Raw genomic sequence first — 21,679 nt, forward strand, 5'->3', positions numbered from 1 at the left:
TTATTGGTGAGGGGCGGTGGGGTAGTCTAGTGGTTAGATCATTCGCACGTCACGCCGAAAACTCGGATTCGATTCCCTACATGGGTAAAATGTGTGAAGCCCATGTCTGGTGTTCTCCGCCGTGATATTGCTGGAATATTGCTAACAGCGGCGTAAAACCAAACTCATTCACCTTGTTGATGACGAATCAAATGAGCGAAGTACACAAACTATACATCAGTCATTGTCAATTCTGGAAGGTTTCGTTTGTTTGTTTGTTTGTTTAACGCAGCACTCAGCAATGTTCCAGCTATATGACGGAGGTCTGTAAATACTCGAGCCAGACGATCCAGTGATTGTTATCATGAGCATCGATCCACGCAGTTGGGATACGATGACATGCCTCAACCAATTCAGCAAGCCTGACCACCCGATCCCGTTAGTCGCCTTTGACGACAAGCATAGTTGCGTCTTACGGCAAGCATGGGTTGCTGAAGACCTGTTCTAACCCGGATCTCCAGGGGTCTAGAAGGTACAGTGTATGTTAATTCAAGAATGCCATTACTTTGCAACGGCTATTAAACATAAACATTGTACTCTGCTCACAAGCGACCGATACTTATAGCAACGGCCCACTAAACTGAGGATTGGTTGGTCATTGCACCCCGACGACATGTGTATTTGTCCATGCTATCCACCACTGGTTCGCCAGGCCCCAACCTGATCATGCACAGGCCACCGTAACATAGCTGGAATAATTCTAACTGCGGCATAAAATAGCAATGACTTACTCACGCACTCCACCATATATACTACGGGGAGGCTCTGGCATCTGTCTAAATGTGTAGAGTCGAAGAAACAGTCCAACGTCGCGAAGGATCGTATGTCATGTATAGCATATTATGCAACGTTGGATTATTTCTACGAAACTTTCAAATTATATAAGTTAAACATATATTTTTATATACATATAATGACCGAAATATTGTGAATTGTTTGTGACAGTTAATCAATGAGCTCGTTGTAGAACATGATTTTGAAACTGAGTATATATTACACAAGATAAACGCCCCTGCTATCTTAAATGAAATAAAGGTCACACATCACGATAACGTGAGTATGGATAAAGCAAATGAGATTGGTTTGCGTTGATGCTGAACTGAGGTAGGTGTGAGTGAGACCCCTTCCAACAGAGAGTGTCTTGTACATAGTCGACCATGGGTGCAAGGATTTATGACATTGTGCTGGTCGCAGTCGTAATTGCTTCTGGGGCTGGATTGAAAATGGAGAATGGTCAAAAACACGCTGCCATTTTTGCAAATTCAACCGAAGGCCTAGTTGAACAAACAGCGCAGAATACCAGCCTCTTGGACGACACAGCGAGTCTCGGGAGAGACAGCGGCGTTGTCACTCATCAACATCCAGACATGAACACATTGATACCCACATTTCCTCCAGAAGTCGACGATCCTGGCTTGTTCGCGCTGATGGGGTTTGTAAACAGCATCGAAAGGGTAAAAGGAGGGGGTGCTTTACTTGAATCTCTCATTGTCACACTGGATGGTGTAAATGCCGAGCAGTTGAAAGGGATAACGTCACTCTTGCCACTTATTACTGCTAATCCTGTTCACAAGAATGGTGGTTTCCTTAAATTGATGTCAGTCCTTGCATCCACTCCTGACGGAGAACGTCTTGTTGAACAGGCTATTGGTCTCCTCGGAAATACCACATATGATGAGATTCAAGATGTCAGCAGTTTTGTTCCGATCATCTCTGGGAAGGCTAACTTCAGTGAAGGGGCGCTGATTCTGGATGATTTCATTAAAGGCAACACCAGTGAGGAAATCCTGCTGGCGACACTCGGCACCAATACCAGTGAGAGCATCATGGAAGTGTTACCCGCCGTGTCGGAGCTCCTCCAGACAGGATCAGTGAATGGTATGATTGGGGAACTATTGACCCCAGGTGGAACTGCTAATCAAGTGTTGATGGGTTATATAGGCAAAGTTGGTGGTCAGAACTTGGTTAATTTAGCTAACACTGTGTTGCCTATACTAGCGCCAGTGTTTTCGGCTCCTGGTGGAATATTTAGCAACGCCTCTGCAAACTACACCATGACTGTTCTCAAAGGCGTGTCCCATAATTTGCAAAATGTGACGGTTCAGAAGGAGTTCGGAGCTGTAGCTGCTCAACAAATAGTTTCTATAATGAACAAGGGAATACACATGCTTTCACCGTTTGCAATCTATCCGAATATATACAATCTGACAGTAGGGGAAACGGTACTAGAGGCCGTAGTTTCTCTCATAGCAAATCTCAATACAACTGCTGTTCGTGAAGTACTTGGTAATTCCTCATTGCTGGACAGGGTCGAAGATATAGCGGCACATGCACAGTCCGTTGATGATTTCGAAAAATATATTTTTGAAGTCGTAATTCAACTTATTCAAAGACCGAGAGTGATGCGACTTGTTGGGGGGTTTCTTGGTAGTCAATTCAGCTCGTTGCTCCAAAACGTGTATACAGTCTTATTATCGTTTGAAGATGATCTTGACGTGACAAACTTAACACTGTCTCAGCCACTAGAAGCATTGGAGACAATTCTTGAAAACATTAACGACACCAAACTGGAACATGTGTTGGGTAATTCGTCCATGTCTGACAGGATTATGTCAATCGTCTCACGGTTACAATCTCCAGGACGAGGGGCGGGCGTCAACCCTCAGTGCATGGCAGACCTCCGTGAATATTTCCATGGACTCACAAGACTGGACATGTGGGCTCTCAACAGTATGTATACTGCATTATATTAATTGTTATTTTTCTTTCCCGTGGTGTTTTTTATGTGTTTTTCAGAAATGACTAAGCAGTTGGTCGAGAGGCCTCTTTTAAATCAAAATAAAGTCGGACATTCGTGAGTTACCGTCGCTTTGTTCGTGCATTGATTTTATAGTCGATTATTGTAATAGTCGAAGAGCTAATTTTCAATAGGGGACTATAAGTTTAGTAACGCAGCACTCCAAGTATTCCGGAAGGTTTGCCTTCATATTCTGTTCGTCTGATGTCTCAGGCAGGTTTCAGGCCTTTTGTACGACCTAGTTGTGGTATCAGGTTTTTTCAATAGGTCAATGTTTGTGATAGAGGTAAGTGTTCATTTTCGTTCACAAAAATCATGTTTGAATATCGTGTCGGAATCAAGGAAGCAACTTCCCAATTGCGTCTACAAAATGTTATTGTGTATTATATGGACCCTATTATAATTGTATGTTATAAAGCATAATCTCTACTATATACAGCTTGGTCATTTTATTAGTTATGGCGTATTTAGTTGCCGTATACGGTGGTGTCACTTTGGGATAGCAAAACTATTTAGCGGCCGAGCCCAATATTGTTCTGCTCACCTAATATGATACCGTATACGGCAACTAAAGACACCATAACGAATTTATTAGGCCGAAAAGATTACAGTATTTGGTATCCATAGCTCACATGTCATGGCAAAATGAAAACTTAACACACCATTGACGTTAAGGAATAAAGGGAAGCTACTCTTCAAACCTTAGAGGCCAAACCTTGTTGATAATTTTAACTATAATCTTTATCAATAAAGTCACGAACGTGATCTAAAGAAATATTAATGCCCTTGCACATCAAACTTTATGATATTCAAACACAAAATAGTGTCGCATAACCAATTTTTGTACCACAATTTTCATGTGGAATATGTGAGGTGGGTGTTGGGAAATCCAAAATCCAAAACGGAAAACGGTCTCAAATTAGGTCAGTAACAACCATCTTGGATTTTTACTGACGGTATACAGGCTCATGTGGGGTCAGTAGATCTGCTCGCTGATTGGTCAATTTCACTTTGAGGCATAATAAAACGTCTTGTGAGGTTAACTACTGTTGCTGTATTTTGTACTCTTTAAAACATGATGTCACATGAACAATATACACTAATAGTGATTAGCTTTGATGCGTGCGTTAATAATTATTAATAGCCAGAACTCAGAGCGATAGTGAGTGAGAGATGCACGTACATTAAAGTTTGGATGCAAAAAAAAGGAGCCGGGCTGGTGAAGCCGATGTACTTCATAGTCTTGATTGTCGACATTACACGCAGTAGTTTTCAGATAACACTGACGGTCGTTGTAATTTGTTCAACCAACAATTCCTTGGGAGTGAGGCGATTGTCAGGCCACGCTGCCTCGACACACTGACCCCATCGTTAACCTGTTTTAACAGGTTAGATAGACCTAATGATAACATTGTATAATGCGACTCGACGCCAGGTGAAGAACCGCTTGTGATTGGCGGTATCGCCATGAGGTGATCGATTGACACAATATAACAAGCATTGTAATTAAGTCATCATGAAGAGGCGTATTGTTTTGTCAGATAAGAAATACTGGTCGATGAGGTGCACGTTCTTCGTCCTATTTTTTAGCAAGCACAGTTGCAATGCACAACTACGTGGCATGTTATGTGACATTGTGCAATATCACAAGTGTTTTGCATTTTTTTGTTTACGGTTAGATGTCTTTGACATCACAAATAAACATCATTAACGTCCCTGAAAACGCTAACGGTAGAAACTAACATTTAAGTCCGCTAGTCCTTCTCATGAAAACATAGAAAAACCCTACAACTGGCTATTGGGCAGTTTGGCAAAGACTATAGGGCTAATGCCAATTTCCAACGATGTGTATGTTATTAGAGTGAGTGAGCTGGGTTTAACGCTGCTTTTAACAGTATTCCAGTTATATCGCGGCGTGTCAGCTTAATGTGGGAGGAAAGCCCGAAGTGATGCAGGTCTCTGACGTTTACCACTTCGGTGAAACCCACGAGCACGGGTATGGTGCTGACAAACCTAGAAACATAATCGGGGCGATCCGGGATTCGAACCCACAATCATAGGTTTCTGACGTGCGCAAGGGACGCGACTCTGCACAGCGAATCGCGGCGCCTTAGACGACTGGGCCACCCGTGCCCCCTTAAGTTATTAGATGTCATTAATTTAGGATTGGCAAGGACTACTAACTGTGATGTAATTTAGTGGCAAGTTGGTCACTCAGATGTCGTTGTCAATCGTTATTGTTAAGCCGCATTAAGATGTGTATATACAGTGCTAGTCCTGCTTCTGATTGTCCAGACTATTCCAGGTCGGGTCATTTATTGACGATATTGTATTTCAGCCGATAAACTGTGATGAATCAGCATTTCTGTTGAACCAAACGATTTCTTAAGGAACAGTGCCATCCGCATTAACGGGGTTTCGTTAAGTCACGTGTATGTAGTTACTTGAATACCACTCAACATCTGATAGGGGTATTCTAGCTGCCTTGGTGATGGGATAACTCGGACTGGTTGTTAAGAGATTTCGTACCAGTAGGATGTGATTTGGCCATGGCACTGACGCTTGCATAGCTTGATTTCAAGACAAAATAAACAAAAGTATACTTTCGCCAGCGTGTAAGCTAGCACATTATCTTAACCAGGAGTTAAGTGGTATACATACATTAAAGAATGATCTCATTTAACGTTCCTCCAGTAGTGATCATAGCGAAGATGAAAAACATGTTTTATTCCAATGTCCACTATACGATGATTTAAGATCTACATTTCTTACGAGTATAACGGCTAAAATGTTCAACTTTTTAAACCTGTCAAACAATGAGAAATCGTGTGTCCTTTTTAAACATGAGATATATTTCACTGCCGAACCTTGCCTTTAATGTACAACCCAGAAAGCTGTCGTTATATGTAAAACATGTTTATCTGTATATATCATCTAGTTTTGTATGGTCTCTCAGAACTATATATGAGTGGCCCTGTATTATTATTTTATGCCTGTTTGTTAATGATGTACAGCGATGAGACGAAAATAAAATATCTGTCTGTCTGTCCATTGTCCAGTGCTAGACGCCAGTGGCAAGCCAGGAAGTAGTCTGCTGAAAGGGGCTGTCAAGTTCTACGGTAACTACGACGAGTGTCTGGAGACCAATGTTACACTGAAGGGCGTGGCCGGGGGGCCGGGGCGAGAGATACGAGGAAGCTACTGCAACCTAGCCTTCACCCTGCCACAGTCCGTCCTTGACGCGACAGGTGCTCTGGACACACCAATGCCTGTAAGATACAGATTTTAGCACGTGTGATACACGTGTGATACACGTGTGATGCAGTAGTTAGTTTTGTTTGTCCAACTTACTCGGCATGCGTGTAGTGTACAGTGATATTCACTTTCCAAGGATTTACGAGTATAATAAAGTGTACATATTTAACCGTGCACGGGTGGCCAAGTTGTCTAGGGCGCCACGATTCGCTGTGCAGAGTTGTGTCCCTTTGGCACTCCAGAAACCTATGATTGTGGGTTCGAATCCCGGTTCGCCCCGATTATGTTTCTAGGTTTGTCAACACCATACCCGTGCTCGTTGGTTTCACCGAAGTGGTAAACGTCTGAGACATGCATCACTTCGGGCTTTCCTCCCACATTAAGCTGACACGCCGCGATATAACTTGAATACTGTTAAAAGCGGCGTTAAATCCAACTCACTCACTCACTCACTAACTGTGTATGGTTCTGTGTCCGCAGCTCCCCGCTGACTATGTCCCGGCCCTGGAGTGGCACCTGTGTCTGCCTCAGTCCTGCAATGAGGACACGCTCTACTTCGCCCTGTCTTTCTGTGAGTGGATTACTAACATTGAATTATATATACTCACCGCCGAAAGAAACGCGAGCCATAGCTACATAGAGAGAAGTATGTACTTTAAGAAAAGATGTTTCCAATGTGTACCACCGGCAAAACTAACAATCAATCAAATGCTACCACGGTGTGTCTTTATTCTTATCACGATATGCAGCACGTGATTTCCAAACTTTACACGATAATCCTGCACGAGACAAATGGTGCATCTCGAGTCATGGATCTATGACGTCACATGTGATGCGTTCATGAGCATCGGTTAAAACAACATGCCTGTATGTTTATTGTGCATCGAACCAATCTAATATCATCTCATGAATATGAGTAATTCTTCATATATTAACCAATATGAATGGTATTCGCGTTTCTTTTTTCGGTGAGTATATTTTGAACCAGCCATACCTCGATACAGATTCACCAGTTATGTGCCGACCCGTGAAGATGCCTGGGTAGAACAGGACTTCAGCAACCCATTCTTGCCGTAAAAGGCGACTATGCTTGTCGTAAAAGGCGACTAACGAGATCGGGTGGTGAGGCTCGCTGACTTGGTTGATGCATGTCATCATATCCCAATACCGCGGATCGATGCTCATGATGTCAATCACTGGATTGTCTGGTCCAGACTCGATTATTTACAGACCGCCGTCATATAACTGAGTATTGCTGAGTGCGGCGTTAAACAACAAACAAACAAAAGTTGTGTGCCCTGTTGTATGTATCTTGATGTACCGTTAGATTAACATTGTAAAGACCCTGTCACTGCAATCCCACGTCACAAAATCCGCGTGTCAATGTTTTAACGGATTCGTGAGACATCCTCCAAACTAACAAGTTGAACAATAAAAAATATTAAACTTAATCTTTTGGTGAATGTTGTCAATAAAACAGGCACGACTACCAAACCCACACTTTGTCCCTACGTAATTGCATTCATTGATGTGATGTTAAGTGCATCCCAATTTTACACCAGGCAATAGCCGCGCTTGATTAATATGAACCTATCGCTGCAAGTGCGTCAAGATTTTTTTCACGTGATGAGATATGCATTAACGAGCTGATTAGAACTGTGTAATACTTTGACAACAATTGTGTGTTGTAGTGCCCCTGGATGTGATTGACAGCAGCGTGTACAAAGTGCAGTGTTCACATGAGCAGGACCTCTCTCACGACACGCCCGCCATTACTGCAGTGTAAGTGGTCCAAACTAGCTGCTAATCACACACTGATGCACTAGCTATTCAGGCCAGCACTAGCAGCACACACACACACTGAACGTCAGCAAATGCCGGACTGAGTGATACATGTTTTCATCACTGTAATCGTTTTCCTACAAGTATTGAATATTGAAGCGATATACAAAGTGTTCACATATAAAACAGTGGGACAGAACGAGAATAACAACATAGGCTGTTTACCCAAAGCAACCCCGTCAAGATCCAGGTCATAATTACCCAAAAGCCTAAACCAACCAATGCGTATCGGAAGTCTTTTGCAACCTAAGCTTGCTCTTAAAGGCGACTGTGCTTCTCGCAAGAGGCGACTAACGGGATCGGGTGGTCAGGCTCGCTGATATGGTTGATGCATGTCATCGAATCCAAATTGCGTGGATCGATGCTCATGATATCAATTACTGATTGACTTGTCCAGATTCCTTTAATTACAGACCGCTGTTATCTCGCTGGAATATTGCTGAGTGCGGTGTTATACAACAAACAAACAAACACAAAACAAAGAGAAATGCCGCCATGGGCAATAGTTCAGTTATTTCAGCTCAATATGAAGCCACGTTCTGCGGATCCTGATTCTACTGAGGGCCGCAACTCAATACAGCGAATTGCGGCTTTAAACAACGTGACCACTCGTGCCTTGATCACATGAATTAACATGGTGTATCTGAATCACATCTTCCCTCTTCAAAACAGCATACACAAAATCAAATTTTGACATGCCATTAACGCATTTATTTCACACACACGTACACGAACACGTACCCGCACATTAACGCATATTGAATAATCTTCCGTTTGGATGGTGAAGTATCATATTTAGTAGATATGTTATTTAGCCTGGCAGCTGGATATATACTGTTCAGATCTCAAAGTTTAGTCATGAGAAACAGAATGATGTGCAATTCCAAATTTAAACAGACAATATATTTTGTTCATTACGATCAATTTCTGTTCACTGCTTATGCATTTATATTTGCTGACACATTTCGAATTTACGTTTTAGAACGTTTTGTTTCTCTCAAACGGATCATGTAAGCAATAAAATCAACACATAGCAAAATCAACACAGCCTGGTGGGTATCGATTCTCGGATGACGTTGTGTCATACTTGTAGTCAGACTCATCGAAGTGACAAAAAATAGACGAGAGAGAGAGGGCGAGGGAGAGAGGGAGAGAGAGAGAGAGGGCGAGAGAGAGAGAGAGGGCGAGAGAGAGAGAGATAGTGTGTGTGAGAGAGAGAATATGCAAGAGCGTACATGTACAAAAATTTGCATAATGAAACTATTATACTTTTAGACTCCGAGATAGTAAACATATAAAAGATTTTGTTGCTGTACCGAGGCCTTCATTATCCTGTACAATGCAAAAACTTTATTTTTGTTTTAATTGTATGCAACACTTGTAATGAGCTATTAACGTGAACATGTAAACTTCAATACACAGAAACAACAGAGGTCCATATCATATACATGCCCTTGTGCCATCATCTGGGAGCATTCAGCTATTGTAACTCACGCGCGTCTGGCGTATGATAACGGTATCGCTATGTTCTCATTTTCATACACCTCCTTTGATCAGTAAGATGGTACTTCTGTAACAGGTCCGTGCTAGGTCTGATTGTCTTCCTCACGCTGCTGGGCACGCTCTATGATGTGGTCACCGGAGAGGTTCTTAGAGTGAAAAGGAAATCTGATGACAACCACGATGACTACGACGGCGATGTCATTGCAGACTTCGACAAAAACATCGGCAGGACCAGTTTCAATAACGGTATATCCATTGTATCAATGAACGGGAAGCTGGTGGAGGGGGCTCCAGACAACGACAGTGTATCCACATCGACACTACCCTATGAGGATTACGACGAAGACCAGGAAGGTACGTACAAGACACGGTGTTCTCAAGGGGTACAACATCCATTTTGTGTATCAATTGTATCAATTGACATTTGACACATTGTCCCCGGTAGATGTATTGAGTGAGGTTGTACGCCATAAGCATCTATAAATTTTAAATTGAGCATTTCTTGATGCATTGGTAGGTGTTCATTTTTCACAGATGTTCATTGTCCAGAAGTCCCGTGAAGATTTCGGGTTAGAACTGGACTTCAGCAACCCATGCTTGTTGTGTGATGCGAATACAGCTTTTTTTAAAGGGTGTGTGTGTGTGTGTGGGGGGGGGGGGGGGGGGGGGGGGTGCACAATTAAGATCTATTTATTGTCTTTGGTGGTAATTTATACCCTGTATCCGCCCATGAAAACGCATCTATGGTACCCGTGTCAAATACATTGCCATGCGTAACCATATCTTGTCTCTTTCAGTTCTAACCCACGGGACTCCTTATCAAGTACATACTAGTATGTACCTTTAGTTTTATATTTTCAGGTGTGTGTCGGCGGTTGTTGCTGTGCTTTTCCTTCAGTCGTAACACGGAGAAGATATTCGACACCAGCAAGAGAGTGGGCAGCCTTGGGTGTATTCACGGCATCCGGGTTCTCAGCATGGCGTGGGTGATCCTTGGACACATGATTGTCTACACCAGGGGCGTTACAGGTTGACACACGTTACATATAGTCTTTTTTCATCATATTTACATTTAATATTGTCCATTGTTACACATACATGTCGACATATTTGTATCGCGATGGTGCCAGTTAATTTGAATATATCTCACAGGAAATCATTGTTTTTACCTGTCAGAGAAAACTTAACCATTACTTTTATGTTCTGATGACCTTATAGAATGTTTAAATGTTGTTTTTCAGACGAGAATGTGACAGAAGTTCTGAAGAAGGTGAAACACTTCACCATGCAGGCTGTGGTCAACGCGTCCCTAGCTGTCGACACGTTCTTCCTCATTGGGTACGTATACCAGTGGTGACGCAGTAACGGGAAGTTCTATTTCCATGTTCATTACGAGACAAGGACATCAACATTAACCTTGTGGTGTTTCAGGGGATGTCTGGTAGCGTTCTTGTTTCTGAGACAAGCCAAGAAAACCGGCAAGTTAACTGGGCGGCAGACGGCGATGTATTACGTTCATCGGTTCTGGAGGTTGGTGACAGACTGAAGTAGCTCCAAACTGTTCGTCATCTGTTAAATCATTATTATGGCGTCACGCTATTGTTGTTGCAGTTGAAACAAACATTAATACAGAGAAATTATAGATCAATCAGAACATGGTTGAAGTCGGAGAAATCACCCGAATCTGCTGATATCAGCGAAGAGAAATAAAGAAGTCCCTAGTGGATGGGATGGAGGGGATGGAGGTGAAGCTTGTTGATCCTACTCCCGGAATCAATAGATTCAGTTTCCCGATACATATATGAACGAGGTTATATATTCAGCAAATTTATCCAGATATCAAATTAAGCTGTTTTTATTTGTGCTGCGTCATCCATTGTGTAAGCCGTTTTATAATAACTATCTTTTCCTATCTAAAAGCTATGTTAATGTTACATCTTGTATAAATGGAGCAATAATATTCCTTTTGGGATTGCATTCCAACAAGCAAATCATTTAAAGCACATACTTCCTTCCCTCCCTCAAGAACACACGTGATGGTTTACGTAATCTGTATAACGGCAAGCTGTGTCGTGTCTCGCTCAGTCTAACCTGTGGCTGATGGCATGCACGTACTACACCGTGAGGGTTCGATCACACACAGTCACCGACAGCGGCCTTGTAGTGTACATTGTGTCTGCCCGGAGAGCGGGAGGTCGGTGGATCGATTGTCCGGTCCAGACTCGATTATTTACAGACCACCGTCACATATTGCTGAGCGCGGCGTTAAACAACAAACAAACAAAACACCACACGCACGCACGCACGCACGCACGCACGCACACACACACACACACACACACACACACACACACACACACACATACACACACAAGCACGTCAAAGCCCATGTCATATCATCTCACCTCACATATCCTGGCCATCTGATCCCCATCTCTCATCACCAGCAACTTGAGATAATGGTCCACAGGACACACCCCATCAAGGTAACTGTTCCATATGTTGCCTTGCAGACTGAGCCCCGTTTACCTGGTGATCCTGATGACCTACACGTGCCTCTTCAAGTACATGTTGGATGGCCCGCTAAAGTCGGACGGCCTCCACTATGACAATGTCCACTGCACGTCCAACTGGTGGACCAATGCCCTCTACATCAACAACGTATACAAGTCAGGTGAAGGTGTAAGTGCATTCATGATATTGTGTTTAAAAGTGTGTGGACCCGTGAAGATACGGGTTAGAATAGATCTTCACCAACACTTGCTTGCCATAAAAGGCGACTATGCTTGTCGTAAGTAGCGGACCGCCTCCGTGGCCTAGTGGTAAAGCGTCCGCCCGGAGAGCGGAAGGTCCGGGGTTCGATCCCCGGCCGCGTCATACCAAAAGACGTTAAAGATGGTACTTGTTGTTACCCTGTCTGGCGCTCGGCATAAAGGGGCTAAAACAAGGACTGGTCGGCTCGGAGTCAGTATACTGTGTCTGAGTGGGGTATTCATGTTACACTGCGGCATGTTATCTCAGTGTGCTAGCACTATAAATCGGCATCAGTCCGGACTAGTACAAGCAGCCACACACACATACATGTGCATGCACGTCGCTATATAGGTGCAGTAAGCTTGGACGCGACGTTAAACCAAATTTCGCCTCACCGTAAGAGGCGACTACCGGGATCGGGTGGTCAGGCTCGCTGACTTGGTTGATGCATGATGTCAATCACTGGATTGTCTGGTCCAGACTCAATTATTTACAGACCGCCGTCATTTTGCTTGAATATTGCCGAGTGCGGCGTTAAACAACAAACAAACAAACAAAATTTATGTGTCTTGTTGTATGTATCTTGATGTACCGTTAGACAAACAACAAACAAACAAAATATATGTAGTGTGATTCAAAATAGATGCAACGTTTTTGGTTTAAAATCACGGCACTGCCGGAATACAATGCTTGAGCAGATGAACACATGTAGCGTGTTTGCAACCTGTTTTTTTTTCAATTGTTCCGGACGGACGTACATGGTGGATAGTTTCTTATGTTGGAATGACTGTGATTAGTTTGTTTGATTGTTGTTTAACGCCGCACTCAGCAACATTCCAGGTCTATGTCGGCGGTCTGTAAATAATCGCGTATGGACCAGACAAGCAAGTGATTGAGATCGTGAGCATCGATCTACGTAATTTGGATACGATGACGTGCATCAACAAAGTAAGCGAGCCTGACCACCCGATCCCGTTAGTCGTCTCTTACAACAAGTACGGGCTGCTGAGGTCCAGTTCTAACCCGGATTTGTACAGGGGCTTTCTGTTACTGATTAAACTGACCGGGTCTGTGGGGTATCCTAGTGCTATATGCGTTCGCTCATCGCGCCAAAGACCCGGGTTCGATTCGACATCGTACAATTTGTGAAGCCCATTTCTGGTGCCACCCGCCGTGATATTGCTGAAATATTTCTAAGAGCGATATACTCACCATGCTCACTCATTCACTTAAACTGACCGTTATTGCCCGGAGACGGTCAGCATGATAATTATGTAAATCAGCTATTGCTACTTTATTTCAGTGCATGAGGTGGACGTGGTTCATGGCTGACGACATGCAGTTCTACATAATAGCACCCCTGACGCTGGTGCCTATTGTCCTGGGGTACGTATCAAAGTCCATCCGTCATTGTTTGTTTGTTGTTTAACGCCGCACTCAGCAATATTCCAGCTATATGACGGCGCCATCCGTTACAGGAGGCAATGGGGTTGCCTCGCGGGAAAAGCGTTCGCTCGTCATTAAATGTACCGGGTTCAATTACCCGCACTTCAGACGTACATGAGAGCTTCTGGTCTCTCCGGCGGTGATATTGATGGAGTATGTCTCACAGCGGCGTAACACCAGACTCACACATTCACTCTGTTTAAGTAGAATGATTACGATTACATGAAGTGCAAAACGACGGAAACCCGCTGTCTACGACACACATAATGACGAAATTATACCAACGTGATCACTTTGCCGAGACATATGGAGCTCGAGTTCATGGAGCTCGGGCGTACTCTGTGTTGATAAAGCCTGTCTTCCGAATATACCCAGTGAATGTACTGTGACCATTGCCCACTCTGTCAGTAGCTATAGTGTCTGTCCTTCCACTGCAGGCTTCAAGCACTTGGAGTCATCCTGATGGTGTTGCTCGTGTTCGTCCAGATCGCCACCTACGCTTACAAGGAATACTCCGTTGATGGCGCCATGCTCAAGTAGGTCGAGAATAAAAATCAGACAGTTTCAAATATCCATTCATAAAATTTTATTTTAATACAATTGTCATTAGATGTGCAGTGTACTTTTCACAAATATAGTGCGTGATTTGGATTATATAAACGTCTGAGTATATAGTTGGTGTACAGCAATCCTCGTACATTTACAAGGGCTGGTCAAAAGGTTCTCAGCCTGACTAACTTTCAACTATAATTGTCCATAACTATACTGGTCAATGTAGGACATTGATTGAGTAGTGCATTCCAAGTTATTTGGTCTGTTGAGGCCATTTATATATAGGTGACAGTCAGCTGAACGTGCTGAAACATAGGTCTACCACTACGATCCCGAGTGAAAACGTCAATCCATGAAATGGCACCATTCCACATCTCAGGCAACAAAGAAATACAAGTCTTCAAAATCAGTGAAGAACGTTACGGCCACTGTATACTGGGATGCAAAGGGTGTGATCCTTGTTCATTACTTGGAAAGTCAAAAGACGATTACTGCTGCCTACTATGCTCATTTGCCTCATCGCTGTCTCTCTCAAAGAAAAGTGGCGAGGAATGCTGCCTGCTGGAGTCATGACAATTCCTCTTCTCACACCTCTCGACTTGCAAAGGCTGCTGTGCGACAATGTGTGTTTGAAGAGCTTCCCCACCCCCCATACTCGCCAGACCTGGCACCAAATGATTTCCACCTGTTTCCTGAACTGAAAGAACCCCTTCGTAGAAAGCGCTGTGACGACAACGATGACCTCAAAGATGCCGTGAATGGGTTTTTCAGGGTGCTTCAGAAATCTTCTTCCTGACTAGAATAGAAAAGCTTCACTCTCGATATGAGAAGACTATTGGAAAGCAGGGAGATTATGTTGAAATATAAAGTTAAAAACACTTTCACAAGTGTTGGTTTTGTTTGTTAGGCTTAGAACGTTTTGACCAGCCCTCGTATGTTAATTAGCAACAGGGAATACTAGTATGTGAACACATATCTTTGGAAATCGTACAGAGCAACTCAAAGTGACATCATTTGTTTCTTACGTGTACTTGTTTTGCACAGGAATGATGAGCAGTTTATGCGAGAGATTTACTTCATGCCGTGGTGTCGTGTGGGCGTCTTTGCTTTGGGTCTGCTGCTAGGCTTCATCCTGAACAAGACTAAGTGTAAAGTTCACATTCCCCGGGTAAATACATCTTCCGTTCCAGTTCACTACATATGCGACGTCACGTGACCAAAAGATTACATTTGCAACAGTTTGGATGGTCAATATAATTCCAAGGCACGCTTCGTGGTAATGAGGTGTACACGTTCAAGGAATGGTGGAACTTTCGATCCCATAAAATTCGTACAATACGCTGGGCGGTGGGGCAGCCTAGTGGTTAAGGCGTTCGCCTGACATGGGTACAATGTGTGAAGGCCAATGCCGGTGTCCCCCGCCTCTATATTGCTGGAATATTGCTAAAAGCGGCCGTAAAACCATACTCACTCACTCACTCACTCAGCGCAATACGTCCTCGCTGTTATGTATGCTTCTGTGTTGCAGTTCGCCCTGGTGGTGGGGTGGCAGATCGCTCTGGCCCTCGGGCTGGTGTGCACGTACATCACGTGGAGCGAGTGGAAGGTGGGTCACATCAGCTGGGACAGGGACATGCGACTGACCCACGAGACGCTCTCCCGGCCAGCCTGGGCACTCTTCGTGTCATGGATCATATTTGTGTGCACCACGGGACATGGAGGTGTGTAGTCTCTTCGTGTGCCTGGTAGCTCGGCGCGGTAGTGTGCTTTTTGTTTGTTCTTTAACGCCGCACTCAGCAATTTTCCAGCTGTATATAATCATTGACATCATGAGCTTAGATCCACGCAGTTGGGATTCGATGACATGCATTAACCAAGTCTGCAAGCCTGACCACCCAATCCCTTTAGTCGCCTCTTACGACAATCAAGAAGGGGTTACTGAAGACCTATTCTCGCCCGGATCTTCACGGGTCAACAAAAACTAGTGTTTATACGTTTGGTTCTAATATTTGTTAAGATTTTGTTCGTTAATATTCCTTAATCAATGCTTTACTTTGCGACTGCAAACAACATATGCACAAAATGCAACGCGACTTGATAATAATTCATTTACAAAACCCATGACACAGAACGAATGGCGCAAACTCATCAGGAACGCCAATACATAGCCATGTTGTTTCTGTGACCAGGAATCGTGGACCGTCTGCTGTCATGGGGGGCGTGGATGCCGCTGGGTCGTCTTACATACGGGGCCTACTTGATCCACCCAATTCTCATCACGTACACCGACTTCTCGAAGAGAGCACTTGTCTATGTCGACTTCATCTTCATCGTGAGTACAAACGTCTCAATATCCATCCTAAGTGGCACCTGAATGGCCGCCGATCATACAGCGAGAGTATGAAATTGATATAAAGTGTATATAGTGATTGGCAATGGCCATGGTATGCATCCGTCGCTGTTTTCGCAAAATGGCATTCTGTGCCTGACATGATTGTGCACATTGTCCAGAAGGTCCAGAAAGATTTTCATATCAGTTAATAGAGGGCAAATCCTGCAGTAGTAACTACTGTCCTCGCAGAATGTCATACAGCGACATCTGTTTGTCCAGGGAGGTTTGTCCGGTGTTATGGTCCGGGTTGACACATTGACGAGTCATTGGGATAGATCAATGTTGCTGTGTAATACAGATACCTCTCCATCAAGATGTAACTATACTCAACAACAAAAGTTCCTGTGATACCAGTATTTTAGTGTATTTTTCAAACAAGTAAAGTTTCGTTTTCAATATTGTAGTACATGTTTGGAATCAAGTCACAAAAACGCAACTGCTACAGAAAAGCATGCATTCCATGCAAAAGTTGACTTTTATGCAAGCCCCATGCATTTCACTAACCAAGAATGGGTACAAAAACATGTGCGTTAACGGGATTCCATATGCATTGTTTAGCATCGTGCTGACAACAACCACAAAATTACGCAATTATTCAACATTACGAAATGCCACGGCTGTCCGAAAATGAGCGTCTGCGAGCCATTGGTATGCTTCAAGCAGGATCAAGTCAACGGGATGTTGCAAGACAATCTAAAGTCCACAGAAACACAATTTGGTGTTTATGGCAACGTTGGCAACAGACGAATGCAGTCAGAGACCATCCTCGGAGTGGCAGGCCACGCGAAACCAATAATCGACAAGACAACTGAATTCGAACAACACACCTACGAAATCGATTCCAGCCAGCAACAGTGACTGCAAGAAGCATCCCTGGCCTTCGACGAATATCTTCACAAACCGTACGTCGTCGCCTCAGATGTGCAGGGATTGTCGCCAGAAGACCCGCCAGATGTCCCACTTTGACAGGAAACCACCGTCAAGCACGTCCTCAGTGGTGCAGACAGCGTCTACGCTGGACGGCCATGCAGTTGGGACAAGTTCTATTCACTGACGAGTCTCGTTTTCAGCGATGGACGGATTCGAGTGTACCGACGACTCAATTGACAGCGCTACCGCCACGAGATCATCGCCCCTGTTGATCTACCGTTTTTGCGTTGTCCTGGCCCATATTGCTCGACTTGTTCAGGATTCTCCTCATCAAAACAACGTGAATGTCACCCCCTTGCCGGCTCGCTCCCCTGATCTCTCACCAATCGATCACATGTGGGATGAGATGGATCGGCGCCTTCGACGTCAACCACGTGTTCCACAGACACTCCAGGAACTTCGAAACATAAATATAAGCAGATATGGACAGATATCCCACACGATTTTGTGCGACGCCTGGTCCATTCCATGAGACGAAGATGTGTTGCTTGGATCGCAACCAGAGGTGGACACACATGCTATTGATTTGTAAATTGACATTTTGGCATGTTCGTGTTTTTTTTTATGAAATCACGCAATTTCTGAAGTCAGTATGACAAATTAAACCATTTGAACACTTACATGAGTCTTTTATCTGTTGCAAACCGAAATTGTTTCAGATTTGGTAAAAAGCATAACTTTGCAATAAATCTTATTCAATGTCACATGATCTTTTGTTGTTCAGTATAGATGTGTTTATCTCTGTGTGTTCCAGGCGTATCAGTTTATCGGAACGTTTGTGGTGTCCTACGGTGTGTCGTTCGTGTTCAGCGTCCTGGTCGAGGCTCCAACACTGGCACTGGAGACTGTGGCGCTCGGACGTTACAGGGGAGTCCGCTGATTATCCGACTCTGCACACCCTCATCTCACTCCCCTACAACGTGCCTCACACCCTCACGACGTGCCTCACGCCCCACACACCATCCACCTACCCTACTCACACCCACATGACGTCCCTCACACTCTCACAAACCCTCCTTACAACCCCAACCCCACTACGACCCAACTCCGAACCCAACCCCGAATACCACCCCTACCACACCCCATACCACACTGGAAACAGCAGCGCTGGGACGCTTGACAGGAGCCCGATGATCACTATATTCCACATATATACACCCACACCCCGACGTCCCTCCACACTCCCATACCCCCACTCTGGAGACAATGGCGCTGGAACGCTGAAGTGGAGCCTAAACCGCAGCTATAGAAGTGTACGATGACCTCCTAGCCGTCCTCCAGTATTCATAGCGAGTTGGCAAAAAATCAATTTGTACCATACTTTACCTGTTTTACAGTTAACCTTTTTAATCGTCTTCCTATGAAAGCTCCGAGTTGCAATCGTACACCTCTCATTAAAACAGACAAGTGTAGACCTGTGTATTATGTATACCACCGGTCTAGATCTATGCAGGGATGGTCTGTGGACACATGGATGTGACTCTTTGTGTTGGTGTGACGTACGTGACTCAATTACAATTATGTAAATAAGAATCAATAATATATGATATATAATATAATAATTTTGTTGTGACCTGTTGGATTCAGTAGATCATGGCTTGAATCGCGCAACAATACGTAGCATGGTGTGAAGTGGTGCATGTACTGTAACCAATATATAACATGGTGTGAAGTGGTGCATGTACTGTAACCAATATATAACATGGTGTGAAGTGGTGCATATACTGTAACCAATATATAACATGGTGTGAAGTGGTGCATGTACTGTAACCAATATATAACATGGTGTGAAGTGGTGCATGTACTGTAACCAATATATAACATGATGTGAAGTGGTGCATATACTGTAATCAATATATAACATTTTGTGAAGTGGTGCATATACTGTAACCAATATATAGCACGGTGTGAAGTGGTGCATGTACTGTAACCAATGCATAGCACGGTGTGAAGTGGTGCATATACTGTAACCAATACATATCACGGTGTGAAGTGGTACATGTACTGTAACCAATATATAACATTTTGTGAAGTGGTGCATGTACTGTAACCAATGCATAGCACGGTGTGAAGTGGTGCATATACTGTAACCAATACATATCACGGTGTGAAGTGGTGCATGTACTGTAACCAATACATAGCACGGTGTGAAGTTGTGCATATACTGTAACCAATGCATAGCACGGTGTGAAGTGGTACACGTACTGTAACCAATATATATCATGGTGTGAAGTGGTGCATGTACTGTAACCAGTGCATAGCACGGTGTGAAGTGGTGCATGTACTGTAACCAATACATAGCACGGTGTGAAGTGGTGCATATACTGTAACCAATGCATAGCACGGTGTGAAGTGGTGCATGTACTGTAACCAATATATATCATGGTGTGAAGTGGTGCATGTACTGTAACCAATACATAGCATGGTGTGAAGTGGTGCATGAACTGTAACCAATACATAGCACGGTGAAGTGGTGCATATACTGTAACCAATATATAGCACGGTGTGAGGTGGTGCATATACTGTAACCAATGCATAGCACGGTGTGAAGTGGTGCATGTACTGTAACCAATACATATCACGGTGCGAAGTGGTGCATGTACTGTAATCAATACATATCACGGTGTGAAGTGGTGCCTGTACTGTAACCAATACATAGCATGGTGTGAAGTGGTCCGTGTACTTTAACCAATATATATCATGGTGTGAAGTGGTGCCTGTACTGTAACCAATACATATCACGGTGCGAAGTGGTGCATGTACTGTGACATGTACTACTGCGCAAAGTGTTTCATCTGAAAACAGCAATGTATGGTAACAGGAACAAACACAACATACATATGCCTCTCTATGGTTTCCTAGAAAATAGTGGTTGGTGTGTACATTGAGTATAAATACATGTTGAGCTTATACGCATATGGCTGTAGATTTCGTAACATGAGTGGTCTTCTTACTATATAATTTATTTTGTTCTTGACCTTAAAGTTTTGATGTCAACATAAATGTCATTATGTAACAGAGAGCGGTGTTTACATAAGCCAGTTAGACCTGTTTACCAATCCCTTTCAAGGCAAGTTGAATAAAATATGTTAAAAGTACATAGCATGGCGGTACATGTGCTGTTGGCAATAGATCGCATGGTGTGAAGTGATGCGTATATTGTTTCATAGATTTCTGTGACTATGTGTCATATATTCATTGATACATTTCATAACATTATTTATTCACAAATTTACAGAAATGTACACTTACCGATTGGTGATATTATTTTCTACGACGTCTCTACACAATGTATACCAATATGTTTATTTTATATGTACATCCAGTAAACGATTGTGCTTGTCCATTTCAATTGTGTCGATATTATCTAACGGAAGCTAACAGAGAACCAGTGTTTCTCCATACTCCGTACCAGAATCACTCGGGGAGGAAGGAGAGGGGAGAGTGAGAGAGACACACACAGAGAGCGAGCGAACGAGAGAGCGAGGGGAGTGAGTTCCACGTGTTCATGAACATCATCTATTGTACATTTGTTTCCCTATTTACCTTATTTGCCTTACAGTATCACGTGCGCTTGAATCACAAAGTGTCAATCTTGAAATAATCGATGTATAAACCGCGTATGGATACATATAGTGCGGCGGAACGGAGTAAACAGCCCCACCTAGTATATTGTGCAATATGAGTTTGTTTATTGAAACTCCCATACACCGGAAAACTCATATCCAAACTTATTCGGAAAAATTAAATGATACGGTCTTGAGCTAGTAGACATTGCCTCAAGATAATGAGATCACTAAAGGTAGTTCCTGCTAGGTGACATCATATTTTATTTTTAAGTGCACGTGATCGTGGCTATATATCGGGAGTCATATTAAAACGTCTTGGGAAAATTAGGCAATCAGCCTTAGTCTTTTAAGACAGTAGACATAACACCGATGCATGGCGCTAGTTTTTTCTGCCAGGTGATATCATTTGCATAACTACGTCATCGTGATACCAGATTTATCGAACTAGTTCATCGCGTCGGAAACACTATCATGACAAGGATAAAATACCACAGACCTGACTGGAATGAGAGGAGCCGATGACGTAGAACGCCGCAGCCGACACAACGTTGGGGTATGATGACACAACGGCGAGGTATGATAACACAACGGCGAGATATA

General features: G+C 43.5%; 1 protein-coding gene across 1 annotated transcript; it reads left to right on the forward strand.

Annotated features, from left to right (window-relative positions):
* The first annotated feature begins 1,079 nt into the window (after positions 1-1,079).
* Positions 1,080-20,859, forward strand: LOC124136752. The gene is made up of 15 exons (XM_046502766.2): positions 1,080-2,769; positions 5,896-6,107; positions 6,572-6,662; positions 7,783-7,873; positions 9,513-9,790; positions 10,298-10,465; positions 10,678-10,774; positions 10,868-10,966; positions 11,950-12,118; positions 13,494-13,576; positions 14,074-14,172; positions 15,233-15,356; positions 15,717-15,909; positions 16,378-16,520; positions 18,265-20,859. The coding sequence occupies exons 1-15, from the start codon at positions 1,197-1,199 to the stop codon at positions 18,388-18,390; spliced, it is 3,546 nt and encodes a 1,181-aa protein (XP_046358722.2). The 5' UTR covers positions 1,080-1,196; the 3' UTR covers positions 18,391-20,859.
* Positions 20,860-21,679: the final 820 nt, after the last annotated feature.

This window comes from Haliotis rufescens, unplaced genomic scaffold (assembly GCF_023055435.1).
Source record: "Haliotis rufescens isolate VD_foot unplaced genomic scaffold, xgHalRufe1.0.p SCAF_31, whole genome shotgun sequence".
NCBI classification, from domain to species: Eukaryota; Metazoa; Mollusca; class Gastropoda; order Lepetellida; family Haliotidae; genus Haliotis; species Haliotis rufescens.

Bases quoted from the DNA above. Each gene is read 5' to 3' on its own strand.
- LOC124136752 (XM_046502766.2), top strand. From the start codon at position 1,197: ATGGGTGCAAGGATTTATGACATTGTGCTGGTCGCAGTCGTAATTGCT. The intron at 10,775-10,867 runs GTACGTATACCA...GTGGTGTTTCAG, and splicing joins GACACGTTCTTCCTCATTGG to GGGATGTCTGGTAGCGTTCT. The intron at 15,357-15,716 runs GTAAATACATCT...TCTGTGTTGCAG, and splicing joins GTAAAGTTCACATTCCCCGG to TTCGCCCTGGTGGTGGGGTG.